This window comes from Mizuhopecten yessoensis, unplaced genomic scaffold, assembly GCF_002113885.1.
Source record: "Mizuhopecten yessoensis strain PY_sf001 unplaced genomic scaffold, ASM211388v2 scaffold5519, whole genome shotgun sequence".
Taxonomy (NCBI): domain Eukaryota; kingdom Metazoa; phylum Mollusca; class Bivalvia; order Pectinida; family Pectinidae; genus Mizuhopecten; species Mizuhopecten yessoensis.
The window spans coordinates 1,128,097-1,142,360 of NW_018406089.1; the positions used below are offsets into that span (position 1 = coordinate 1,128,097).

The window sequence follows — 14,264 nt, forward strand, 5'->3', positions numbered from 1 at the left end:
TTTTTGTTGACCTTTGTCCATGGAAGGTCCCTGCAAAATTTCATTGAAATTGGTTCAGGGGTTTTGGAGAAGAAGATTTTTGAAATTTTAGTCAATTTGACCCTTTTTGGCCCCGCCCCTCAGGCCCCTGGGGGCTTAGGACTAAACCGGCGACTCTTTTTGTTGACCTTTGTCCATGAAAGGTCCCTGCAAAATTTCATTGAAATTGGTTCAGGGGTTTTGGAGAAGAAGTCGAAAATGTAAATTGTTTACGGTCGCACGACGGACGACGACGGACAAAAGGCAATCGCAATAGGTCACTTGAGACTTTGTCCTAAAAACTTAGTTTTCTGCGTGCAAAAAACTCAACGATTAAAATACATTGAAAATGGGTCACTTTTAGAGGATAGGTCCAATTTTTTCTAAAACAGGCCTACATGTTTACGTTCTGTGTTACATTCATGTTTTACCAGATGAAGACATGTATCTTCTATAGATAAAAGGACTTTGTACAATCTATTTGATCTTAGTCTTAATGTGATCAAAAATACTGTTATTCTCTACAATGGTATATATGTACATGTACACGTATGTATTGGGAATCAGAGGTTACAGGATCAAATTCCCTACGGAAAATACGTACCCCTTTCCGGTTGGGATCAACCTGTGTGAAGTAGGGGCCGTTATATATGTTAAATCAATGTTATGTAAATTTGTATGTTTTAGTGGTACCATTACATTCAAGACAAACATTATCCGTGCATGAACATTTTTTTCTCATTCCAGATGTTCAATAACTTGTCAGCGTTATTATTGTTACACCTGAAATCTATTCATATACATATATCTTCCAAAAAAAAATTCACGCAGAGGACATTTCAAAATTTCAATGAAAATATTTTCTTTGTCCAAGCTGATCATGAAAGAAATGTTCCGCATTGTTTTGTTCCTATTAAAGCAAAAGATGTTTTTCTTTTATCACATGTTACCTCATCCAGGCAAATATATTTAGAATATCTGGATCATGATTTCTGAGTAAAGTGTTTCTTTCATCTAGTTGTAGAAAGTATTATAGATTAATCTCACAAAAGACCCTCCAACAAAACAAAATCCATGCTGTTCAATTTTGACACACATTCTCAAACCAACACACACATAACCGTAACTGGCATGAAAACATCACACCATCCACAGACAAACCCCAAAGCTTGTTTTCCAAACCTTGACATTTTAACACATTTTGTAGAGCTGTGGCCCTTTGGTTAACACTACACACATCATGATCAACTAAAAAACATGATATTGTACTGACATAATGACATAACTTAAAGTAAAATTGCAAATTTATAAAGAAAATCTGTTAATATGGTATGTAGCAATGAATATACAGGTAAATCAACATGGATGCAGTTATTAATATAAACTTATGCAGGTAATGCTAAAACAGTTATACCATTCTACACAGGTAGATATAAACCTACACAGGTGAATACGCATATATCTACACAGGTGTGCAGATTAAGTACCGCAGGCTGCCTGTGTAACCAACAACCAGGTGTCGCTTTTGACATAACTATGACAACCAGGCGTGTCATGCAGACGTTATACTTACAGTGATACCCTGTGAAAACGAACAAGAAATCTATATCTAGGGTTGTTATTTAACATCAATATATAGAGTTTGCAAACTTCTGTGACTTCACATAAATGTATAGTGTTTGCAAACTTATGTTACTGAGCATATATAAAAATCTATATGATTTGCAAACTTCTGCTTCTTAACATAAATCTTTTCCGTCTTTGCATATTGCAGAGTTATCTTCTCTTGGGAGCAGGTATTGATTGTTACGTCATTGGGTTGTGCGAGAAAATTACGTCGTTTTCTCAAAAATTGATGACGTTACTCTCACAAACAAGTGACATAACAATCAATACCTGCTCCCAAGAGAAAATAACTCTGCGATACGCAAAGACGGAATAGGGTTACTAAACAAAAACAATATTTAAGTGTTGGAAATGTGTTTTACTTAATATACATGTTTGTAACATTCTTAAGACAATTTTTCATTGTAATTAATTTAGCATGAAAATAATTATGAAATGAAATCATCAGACTGATTGTTGCAATGCCCCATAGCCAAACATCAATAACATTGTGTAGTACAATTGTACAGCTGTTGTGGTTATTGTTGCCTAATCAGAGAGGCTATTCAGCAATTGACGGAGGTATTTGAAATTTTATAAGATACTGCACAGAACTAGATATTATACATAATTTTCATCAATACCTAAATCCTTGATGTTGAACCTACATGTAGATTTTCTTTTCTTCCTCTGACTTGAGTACCAATTATCTCCCCTTATTTAAAACAACGTTTTGTGATATTTGTAAATTATGAATTATACAATCACTCCTGCTTTGTTGGAAATAAAAGTATACCTAGTAAACTCAAAATTTAAATAAAGTAAATGAAGCTGAACGCAATGTCTGAAAAAGTCAGTGAAAGGGAGATAATCTAGATCACAGTGACCTAAATTGGATATGCTACTGTCATATTCCTAGAGAGTTATTTCATATATACATTTTTGATGAATATTGGAATTCTAGTATTAACTCATTCACCCTTGAAATTTCGTAATGAACTATTCCACCCTTTCAATTGTAGGCGTTCAAATGTGTCTTTATAAGTTAAGAGTTATACTAGCATGTAGCTAAATGCACGCCCTTACATCAAGATAGGTGTAGAGACGAAAGTCCCGAGACTTAATGCTAGGGACTGAAATACTGACTAGAAAGTATGTAGATTCATACCTTTTTTTTCCAAGTTAACTTTGTAACTGGACATCTTAATCATACAATATGTGTGTAAGCGCGATATTGTCGGAGTAAATGGAGAACTGTTCAACCATGATAATGAGTCAGGTTGGATGATACCAGTTCTGGTAAGATGACTTTCCTGCATATATTGGTGTCCATTTAATCAGCTTGTCATTATCACCATAGAACATTCATACTTCAGTGTCAGGTTCAAGGACACATTATTAAACCACATGGTACTAGGTGTTAGATTATTTTGCCCATTGTACAGAAACAGCAGCAGCTAGCTGTGTTTTACCCAGCAAATGTTAATTTACTATATATCTATCAACTGTAGTCGATAAAAGCGTTAGCCTTAATTTTCAAAATTGGAGTCCCAAGCAAGCGATCACACAGAAATAAGGCAGAACAGTCTTTAATTTTGAACGAGTGAAATTTCAAAAACTTTGCAAGTATGTGCTGTTACTGTGGTGACAAAAATACTGATAATCGTGTGGCTACTGATAATGACATAACCTGATATACTATATTTAAAGTGACGCTATTACAGACATTAATTTGTGTAAGAGATACGTAGTAATGAGTTTGTACCTTATTGTTGATTGACGAAACATACCTGTTTATGGTGCATGACCACGGCATTGACGTCCAGCTCTGCGCCCCCTGCGGCCTTCGACTTCTGAATTTTAGCCACAATCCATTCAATGGCTGCCTGTTTTACACCTGCTGTGAATTCAATGACAACAAGCGGATTGAAGGGACGCTGGGACTTCTGCAAGATCTCCACATACCCTGATTCTCCATTCTGTGTCTCCATGGTTATAACTAAAACAAAAAAAAGCAAAATCTAATTTGAATATTTAATCATTGTAAATATTTAAAGTTGAAATACTAACCATGAATATTTTTAATGATATACATTACTGTTTGAATCAATTAATTGGCACTATCACAGACTTCCATAGATCTAACTGTATGGCACCATATATCCTCTAATTTTCTTCGACTTGAGCGAGGCTACTACTAATACCAGGTAAATATGTCTATGCATATATATATATATATAAGTCAAACACTGTTGGAATTACTTCTTTGCCCCATATATAAGTCCAAAGATGTATAAAGGTGACACCTCCCATGTTGTGTCAAAACTGAATAATAAATCCCTGTAAAATTTATTATTTTAGCCTGAAACCCAATAGTTCAAGCAGGGACATATAATACTGTCCCTTGTTCAAGTGGCTGTTTTAAAATAAATTTATAGACAATTTTGTTAAATTGATATAAATTGCATCCTATAGATTAATTATTATTGATAATATAATTATACGAGGGTTTTATGTGAATTAAATTTTCAAACATCACAAAATATCGAATCAATACATCATCCTTATAGTAAAATATTGAAAATATAAAATAATATCATTTCACATTAGTTTAAGATTTTTCATTTTATCTACAATACAAATTAAAGTTTATAAATTTATAAATGCTATAATGCATTAAGAAATCTAATTTCTATAAAAATAATTCAAGTAACTTCAAATTACTGATGCCCAAGTAACTATTACTGTCCAGTAAACAGTTCATATCACCAGACGTTGAAGTCTAGGCCTACAACCATGCATAACATTTTTGACATTCCAATGAATGTATCAACGTGCGAAAATGATGTCAACATTAAACGTGCCATGCTGCATGTGGTTTGCACTGCAAGTATATCGTCGCCTGTTGAAGCTAGACGGCAGCTTGCTGCACTTAAATAGAAAATAATTTTACGATAAACACACTGTATACTTGTTCACCCTCCTCCGCCTACGGTCCTCCCGTCTTTTTTTCCGATAACAATAGACTCGCCCAAACCAAGGGGTGGTCAGGACATTTGACAGCAATACGTTTCGACAATTAAGGTATATATATTTAAATATTTTGAATATATATCATACACTATAACTTGCTATAGTAAATGTCAATGTTTCGTTTTATGCAGTTATGATTAAAACGATTGACTTCGACATATTTTCGACAGGTGTATCTGACGCCCCCAGACGATGAGTAACCTTCAAAAGTCGCGATACAGGTAAAGCCCTACAGGACAGGTGTGCCCAACTTAAAGATGGCCGACTAATTTTGAGCGTCGTCTGTTGCAAAATGTAGTAAAAACCATGGACTGGTGCCTTATATCAACCCCGGATCTACCCCAAAACTCCATGCTAACCTATACGTAGCACAGGTTAGTTGAATCAAGATGCAATGTCACTTATTACAGTTTACGTGGCAGGTGTACAGGTGAAATTCATTTGTAAACAAGTGGGATGCGGGAACGAAAACAACTAATCGTGAAATCAGTTCAGGAATATAACTTGTATATGATTTTCCTACAACTAAATCAATTTGTATGAGCAAAAAGAAAAAGATCTTTAAAATCAGTAATTTTGCAATATCAAAACTTAAATATTAAACGCAACTGTTCAGTGAATGCAAATTAAGGAATATTTCAGTTCATATACCGATGGACAATAGACATACTTGACCATACCCACTATAAAAGACAAAAAAAGAAATTGCTATAAAAACAGTTATACTTGCCTTACTTATTATTTTAAGCATACATTTTTTTCCCTCAATGATGTTGAATTACAATACAGACATTAATGAAAAAGTTCCACGTTTAGTTGGACGGCTTATTTTAAAATTATTATTATCAAATATAATATTACACAAAAGTTATTTACCCTATAGTTTCTTTTGGCCCATAACACCAGACGTCTTTGACATTCAGACAGATGGTCTGCCAAATTGTCAAATTAGATGTCTGGTGTTTGAGTAATCCTTAAAGCAGAGTAAAAGTTACATTGATTGTACATGTAAAAGATGTGGATTAATTAGGTTGTCTTTACAAGCGTTGTCTTACAAGCGTGAACTGTAGGGAATTTCCTTTTAGCTTATTGGTAGAGCATCAATTTGGAGAGCCAAGGATCACAGGTTCGAGCCCCAGCAACGGCACTATCTTAATCACTATTCTCGTCCTATTACAAATTGGTGTCGTTGACCCTCCCCGTTCAAGGTAGGACCCTTGGCGGGGAGTCAAAGAACCTGGTTTGTTGCATATTTATTCCATGGTTTTGCCATGATGCGGTGACTGTATACCGAAGTTTTGATAAGTTCTAAAAGAATTGCACACACAAAAAACGTTGAATAAATTATAAAATGGGCCAAAAATGAAGCTGTAAATCTAACGATGATTATAATGAAATTTAATTAATTCTCATAATGATCAGTAATGCATAAGGTTTGGTCTGGAATGTAGACTATCCCCCTGTCGCTAAAGAATCTTTAGGGTGGTTGGGTGGCGCAGTGGATGGCCGGGTATTGGGTCACCTGATCGACCACCTGGATTTTCTCCTGGTACTCCGGTTTCCTCCCACATTAATAAGACCATCCAAAATACTAACATCCAGGCCAAAAGGAGTGATTTATATAAGTTGAACTTAATTGTTTCATAATTTTTGTCAAATAAATAAAATTCATATAGAATTTTTAGTTCATACAGAAAAAATTGAGAATTTTGATCATTTTGATTTCTTGAATGGCTGATGTTGGAGCTACCGGCCAGCCCCTAAGTTTTGATGAAGAATTTCTCAACTGCGTTTTACTTCTAGCTTATCTCTTTATTTTTTTTATTAAAATAATTTATATTCTAATATTCTAGAGACGAGGGACCAGTCTAACCAGGGGGGGAGATAAGCTAGTAGAACAGTCCACTGGACAATTTTAACAAAACTTTGGGGCTGGTAGCAATTCTACTTTTCCCTTATAACATGGTATCTTGGAACTGATCTAGTAAATATTCATGAATGTATGAACAATTTGAAAATCATTATTTGTTGTTTTTTCTTTTCTAGTGTCCCTGATCCCGTGCCACGATGGCACTGGGAATCCTACGATGCTCTGTCCTGGTTGCTATGGTGACGGTGGTATGCTGGATGGATGTTGTATCGTCTTGTCCATCTTCTTGCAACTGTTTCCAGGATAATTATGGTACAACTGTTCAATGTCAGAATAGTGTCATCAGCTCAGTGATATCGGGACTGCCAATCAACACAAAACGTCTGGAGATTCTGTCGGCCCAGGGTGCGTCCACCCTGTCACAAGCCACCTTCGATGGTGGCAATATCGGAACCATAAATAATCTTTTAATACAGGGCAGTAGAATACAGAGTATCAATGACAACACATTTTCTAAGTTCTCCAACCTGAACAATCTTAACCTTACCCACAACAGTATTAGATCAATCACAAAGAACGCTTTCGCTGGACTCAACAGGCTTGCAACGCTTGACCTTTCCTCTAATGATCTGCAGCAAATTGCAGACGAGTTTGTTCCTTTGATACAGCTTCAGAACCTCGATCTTAGCTCTAATTCAATTACTAGTATCCAGAACGGTGCCTTTAGTGCACAAGTGATACTGAACAATCTTAGGCTGGATTCAAACAAATTACAGGCAATTCATGGTCACTCATTTCAGGGTCTTGTAAACCTCCGTAAGCTCAGCATACGAAACTGTGGCCTACATTCATTAGCTTCTGATCTATTCAACATCATTCGCCACCTACAGACCTTAGATATTGGTGACAACCTCATCTATCAGTTGCCTTCCACTGAAACATTTCAGCATATCCCAGCAGCCCTGCAGCACTTCATCGCCGATGGCAACCAAATATCTGTTCTTGTCAGGCATCAGTTTTCACGAATGAACCTACTTACTCTAGATTTATCTCGTAACAGAATCAGTTTCCTATCCCATGCATCTTTCGCTGAATGCAATGTGCGTAACTTATATTTATCATCTAATTCAATAACTGGTATTGAAGAAAATGCATTTGCTTCATTAGCACCTCAGTTGGAGAGGTTAGTTCTGTCAAAGAACCCATTGCGTTCCATACCACTTCATGTGTTTGACGGTCTGTACAGACTGATATATCTTAATTTAAGTACATGTTCACTCACCAAGCTAGAAGACTTGCAATTCCAGTCGTTACAGAGCTTGCGCAGTTTAGATTTGTCCATAAATTCTCTACAGTATATTCCAAAAACAGCAGTAAGTAAATTTATAAATCTTCAAGAACTAGGTCTTTATGGTAATGAATGGCACTGTGACTGTCACATCCGCCCTTTGTGGAACTGGTTAAAAGGGTTTGTTCAAGGAATTCTTTTGTGTCCTATTGGGGCGACTGCAGCTAAATACAGTAACTGTAAGACCCCAATGTGTGAGTCGCCTACAAATGTGAAGAATTTAGCGGTATCCTCTTTGTCTAAGCAAAATATTCAGGCGTGTCAGGATAAGGACGATCAAGAGACAATGTCAGTAGGGGTCATAATTGGCCTCGCTCTGGGTAGTATGGCCGTTATCATTTTATTCGGAATTCTTGTCGTGTGTATCTGCCGTCATCGTCATGGTCGTCCTCTACCTGCCATATGTACGGCCAACTCCACAGCCAGCAGCCACAAGGAAGATCGAGAAAAGTCCACCACTCCGTTCAAGGACATGGATATAGGCTCTCTCAATGAGTCGGATAAAGACTTTGTGGTGAAGCGATACTTCCGCTCAATGGAGAACCAGCCCACCAGCGTGGCATCCTACCGAGGAACGCCATCGCTGTCACACAAGGAATTTGACTTTGACGGGTCTTGTCCTTCCATCCACAGCGTTAACAGTGTGTTTAACGGACCTATAGGGTACGAGTCCACCGTATGACATTTGTATGCAATAGATTTTTACGTTAACATAAGCCAGTATCACTTATATTAGTATCTATATGTACAGGAAAAATAACTTGTCATCACCTTACTGAAATTCGATTTTAGATTTAACTTACTCAACCTTCACTCTAACATATTATTTTAATGCTAAATTTAAAGTGTTAATTGAAAAAAAAAAATCATCAAAATATTGTAAGTATCCATGATGACCAATAAAGATTTTTCCACGATTCATTAAAGTGCCACGGTTTTAAATCTTGCCATTTCATGCAAATGTATTTTTCTGTAACTGAAAGGTTAAGTTGCCATGTACCTGATTTTAAGACATAAAGTAAATACAAACAAGACCAAACTTAATCCACATTTCCAACTTACACTTTGGAGTATTCAAAAGGTATTGACTTTCCAAACTAATCCTTTGCATAAACATTTCCTTCAAATGTAAGACCGTTTATAGTCGGAAGTACATGTCCTCCAATTTGTCCTAAACAGTCATGGAGTTATATAATTATAATATATGTAATCTTTTTGATAAAATACTGACTTATAAATGAATAAAAATAAATTTAAATGTATACCAACCAAGTCATAAGGAAAGAGTGCGGGTTACAATGTATATATCCGGACTTCAACCATGATGCAATTTTTATACACATGAAGTAGATCTTTATTCATTTCCTGTTTGAAATCTGATGGAAAATGATTGTGTGTATATGTGCATACATACTATATTAAGAGGAAGTAAAATAGTTGATAAAATTAATTTGACGTTATAAGTCCATACTACCAAACTTAATGCTTACACTACTTAAATTGTACAACCAAGTCCCTCTCTAAACATGGTGGCTTGATCATGATATATGTTTAATATCATGAGTATGCTTTGACATTTATCCCAGACATTATTGAGTTTCAAGAATCAGGCTATAGATCTAGGTTCTGATGTACTGACATCCATTGTACTTTATGCTTAAAGAAAGTTTGTCCAGATCACATGTATATGAAGTGAAGTAAACATGACCGTATACCATATCAGTTATAATGTCCAGATCACATGTATATATATGAAGTGAAGTAAACATGGCCATATTCCATGTCAGTTATAAGCCCAGCGACAGGGTTTTTACCACACCCTTAGGCCTCCTAAACAAACGTCAAAGACTTTTCCACATACTAAAGGTATAACAATATAATAGTCATTTCTCTGTGCTCTTTCTTTACGTTTTCTGATAGGGACTATAGCTGTAACTACATTGTGTAAATGCCTGCTAGCCTTTTCTGATAAAGACTATAGCTGTAACTACATTGTGTAAATGCCTGCTAGCCTTTTCTGATAACTGTACCAATATACATGTAGCCAAAACAGTGTATATATTATAAAGGCACCAAGTCCTTTTCTGATATAAAGCACTATATACCTACAGCCTTTTTTGGTATGGACATTACCTTAAGCTTAAGTGTATACAACCAGGAAATGTCGGCACTTTCTGTAAACGAGAAATTAAAGTATTTTCTTGTTTAGGGTCGATAGAGTGCTGACGGTTCCCGATTGAACTTGAAGTGTATGGGCATGTCAGTCAGTTTTGTGGTATTTTTGTAAGAAGCTGTGAAATATCTTTATATGGATGTCTATTCAATGTTGACAAATAATGTTCAATTGAAATGTACATACATGTAAATCGATATGGTATATAGGTATATTTGAATCACAGGTAATTATATAATACATTCAGACTTTTTTTGAGAATTAACAAGTTTTTGGAGATAAATAGTATTTCTTTGGAGATTAATGGTATTCTATCAATACAAATTATAGGTATCATGTGTTATGTAGTACAATACATTTCACTTAATGTCACGTCACTTAATGTCACGTTCAAGTTAACATCATGTTTTCCTTTGACAAATGAGAAGTGTGATAGTCAGCGAAATCTACTGTTTATTGTGATTATATAATATATGTGTATAAATTATACAATAGTTTACTCTATTTTCTTTAAAGACCATAACATTTTGGTACTTTAATACTTAGCTTAATTATTGTTGTATAATTATAATAACACATCTAGTGGAACCTGGTTGGACCAAACACAGCCAGCTGGACCGTTGATATTTCTGTGGTTCTGACAGTGAATTTGTTGAAATACACTGGTTCTATTAATATACATGTACGGTTGAAACTTAATTATCCTGGGTCTCTCATTGCTCCAATTGTATGCAGGAATTTGATTTTGTCCAAAATTCTACAGGAAAGGAAGTACAAACATAGATATAGTCCGTAGAAAAACAGTTGCCTTAATTAAATTTGCATAGGATAACAAGATTGAAATATACCTGTAATGGTAGCTATATATGGCAGTTAATTAAGATTTTTGATACTAAAATATTTGGTTGCATATAAACAATTTGCAATAAATATATCTTTTCAATGACTTCATAATTTAGCATTTGTTTTATATGAAATATAGTGTAACTACTGATTCCATTGTAATTGAACTTGGCGAGTGATAGGGCTGTCACAAAATATCGGAAAACAGGTATATCGTAATGCACAGGTATATCGTAACGTACCACAATACAGAGATGAAATATTGCTGTACCACAATATTTTTCAAAAGCATATATTTATGTATCTGCTTGGTGTTTTAACTTTGCAATTTACTACAAATTCTTACAGATATGCCAATAAGCATAAAGCATTCTTTTTATAGTGCAAATTTTGTAATCAATGGTTGGTTTGACCAAATTCTTACATCTATGTAATTCATATTAGATATGATAAAGTTTGATAACATTCTGACAACAACTTATATATATGACAATACATTGTGATACATATCGCAATATATTCACACTCCTGGCATATTGTGTCACCCCTAGTGAGTGGGAAAGTTACATTTTAGTGGGAAAATAATAATAGTGCCTTGTTGTAAATATTGTAATATATCATGATAGTTGTATAGTTTTATAAATTCTCTCACATTATTTCATAATCTTGTATGTGTGTGTGGGATCTATTTATGACCAGTACCACTTATATTTCCATATTTGAAATTCTCAGACAGATCAATGCAGACATGTACAAATGAATAAAGAATTATTTTTATTGTCTCCATGACTGAACTCTTAAGAATGTTCATCACACTTTCTTAATTATCCAATTTTATAGTATTTCAAAATTATACTGTGGTTCCCCAATGCAACTAGTAGTGGTTGATTATCATGTTTATCTAACTGGAGTTCGTTAATTGTTTAAAATACAAGGTGAATGAGTGTCTTTCACAATTTGAAAATGAGATAAAACCTGATAAACAAGGCATCATGAGTTTGGGAACCTTTTCTCCCATAACATTCATATAATATCTAGAAAAACCATGTTTCCATTGGCAATACATTTTTTTCAAGTTTCCAATTGGCGACATTTTTGGTGAATTGGACGTCAAAATGGAACATAACGGAGCAAAGCATTAATCCATGATGTCATCATTCAAAGATTGACCAATTAAATAACATTCAGGGTGTTGCCCAAGAGCGAGTGACCCAAACATTTTACAAAACCTAGCAAGTTTATATATATCCAATGAGTTGCACTGAGAATGATGAAATATATAGTGGTTTTGGGGAAAAAGAACTCAGTTCTGATGTTTATGTATAGATCCTTTATTAGAACATGTAATTAAAGTAAGAGTTAGGGGTAGGAGTTTCAAGATACTCCCATTTCATTGATTTTCTTTAAAAACCTTGGCATATATTATGGACAACTGTGTATACATGTACATAGGATTATCTACTTAAAATAGTCAGTAATGATGCATATACAACAATTTGTATGAATATGCTCAATTTTATGCTCATTATTTTAACAGCATAGCCTGTGTTTATATACTTGAAGATGTATTAGAATAGAATAATGCCCCATTATTTAAGGTTTGATAGTTTAAAGTCCTGTCCTGTCAGCTTTGTACATGTATTGCTATATATGAACAGTTTCATTGGCTTTGGCAAACAACCCTTAACGGAACAGGTGCTAGTATTCAAGGAAATGTAAGCTTCCTTATTCAGTTATGTATTTTTAGCTTGTCCAATCAGTCATGTATTGTCAGTACCTTGCTGCAGTCAAGTCCTATCAGCTTCTTTATATAGCCATGTTAGCTTGTTCAGTCAGTTACATGTTTTAAGCTTTTTTAAATTATGCTATAATGTATTATAAGCTGCTTTCTGGAGTCATGTATTGTCAGCTTCTTTTTATGCAGTCCTGTATATATTGTCAGCTTGATGGAGTCCTGTTCTTTCAGCCTCTTTGTGTGGTCATGAACATTCAGTCATGTAACCATTAACTGTCATGGTAAGCTTCCTGATGCAGTCATGTGACTGTCCTGTCAGGTTACTTGTTAGTTTCTTTTTGATACAGTTAGCTATTGCCAGCTTCTCCATTATGCATTTATGTATTGTACAATTATATAATTAGCTATTGCCAGCTTCTCCATTATGCATTAATGTATGGTCAGCTTTTGTATAAGGATTTTATAAGATAATTACTTGAACAACCAAAGTTAATAATTATTGAAAAGGGTGTTTTAAAAAATACATGCATTAAATTGATTCATACCAAATAAATCTTATAGTAATAAATATGGTCCTTATGAAAGATGTGAGATTCAACTCATCATGCTTGTACATTAGGAAACTTTGAAATCTGATACTAAATGTTATGATTTATATGCTATTTTGGTTGTGAAGTTGAAACTCATAATCTGGAACCAAGACAAGATAACAATCTTACAATGAACATTTAACAATATTTGTATTATATTAATTGTAAAAGTGTTTATATTATTAAGGATACAGATTACCAATGCTGCCTTGCACATTATACCTGTGATTTGAGTCAGACTTATCTCCCTTGAATAACTACCAGATTTTTTCTTTTTATGAGCAGCAGTATGGCTGTAATATTTTGTGGAGGTATTCTTTTTGATAAAAGTGGCCTCCAAAATCTGCACAAAATGTCAAACAGTAATGTATGTCTCTTCTGATTGAACAGAAATTAAATTGACTACTGACAAATATTGGGGGAAATTTAATCTTCACTTTTTAATGCTCTGTTGTCCCAAGGCCCCAGTTTCACAGACGTTCCTTAACTTTCAAGCATAGCTGCAGTTTAACTCATTCACCCCTGAAATTGAACTATTCCAACCTTTGAATTAGAAGAGTTCAAATGATTCTTCAGGGGTGAATGACTTAAGAAAATTCTTAAAGTGTTCGTGAACTTGAGACCTAAGTCTGTCTCATCCACATTTACAGATGTTTTCATTGGTAGCCAGAATCCTGCACGCCTAATAATACTCAAGAAAATGTGTTCTCTATTTTACATGTGGTTATAGTATTATGTCACTTTTGGTGGGGTTTTTTGTCCCTGTGACTATTCATCTCAAGAGCTCCGTGATATTTGATGCATCTCTATTTCTCCTTTTCATGTTATATACAATTGTTATACAAACACCGTTATTGACAACATGCATATTAAGTTAAATGTCCCATATTTCTTCATTTAATAATTCTGATCAAATATTGTTAAAATATTTCTGGACATAGTTCTAAGGTTTTACTTCAATATGATTTTATTGTTCTTGAAGATAGCATGTACAGTAAAGTGTATAAAAGTTATATTCCAGACCAGCCTTTAACTATAACAGACATCAA

General features: G+C 34.5%; 2 protein-coding genes across 11 annotated transcripts in view; one reads left to right on the forward strand and one right to left on the reverse strand.

The window, feature by feature from the left end:
* Window positions 1-14,264, reverse strand: part of LOC110450821 (anoctamin-10-like) — a 41,372-nt gene that overhangs the window by 19,848 nt on the left and 7,260 nt on the right. For 3 of the 10 annotated variants that reach the window (XR_002463008.1, XM_021498567.1, XM_021498575.1), the window contains exons 1-4: window positions 8,937-9,134; window positions 3,414-3,622; window positions 1,592-1,600; window positions 623-643 (exon numbers count right to left, since the gene is read on the reverse strand). Coding sequence is in view for 9 of the 10 variants with exons in the window: in XM_021498567.1 (XP_021354242.1) it covers window positions 623-643; window positions 1,592-1,600; window positions 3,414-3,622; window positions 8,937-8,991 (294 nt within the window). In the remaining variant the exon portion in view is untranslated. The other 7 variants (XM_021498573.1, XM_021498574.1, XM_021498571.1 and 4 more) reach the window with 7 other exon arrangements.
* On the forward strand, window positions 4,882-8,926 carry LOC110450823 (carboxypeptidase N subunit 2-like). The gene is made up of 2 exons (XM_021498576.1): window positions 4,882-5,030; window positions 6,703-8,926. The coding sequence occupies exon 2, from the start codon at window positions 6,724-6,726 to the stop codon at window positions 8,554-8,556; it is 1,833 nt and encodes a 610-aa protein (XP_021354251.1). The 5' UTR covers window positions 4,882-5,030; window positions 6,703-6,723; the 3' UTR covers window positions 8,557-8,926.

Excerpts from the sequence above, each read along its gene's own strand:
- LOC110450823 (XM_021498576.1), top strand. The coding sequence starts at position 6,724 with ATGGCACTGGGAATCCTACGATGCTCTGTCCTGGTTGCTATGGTGACG.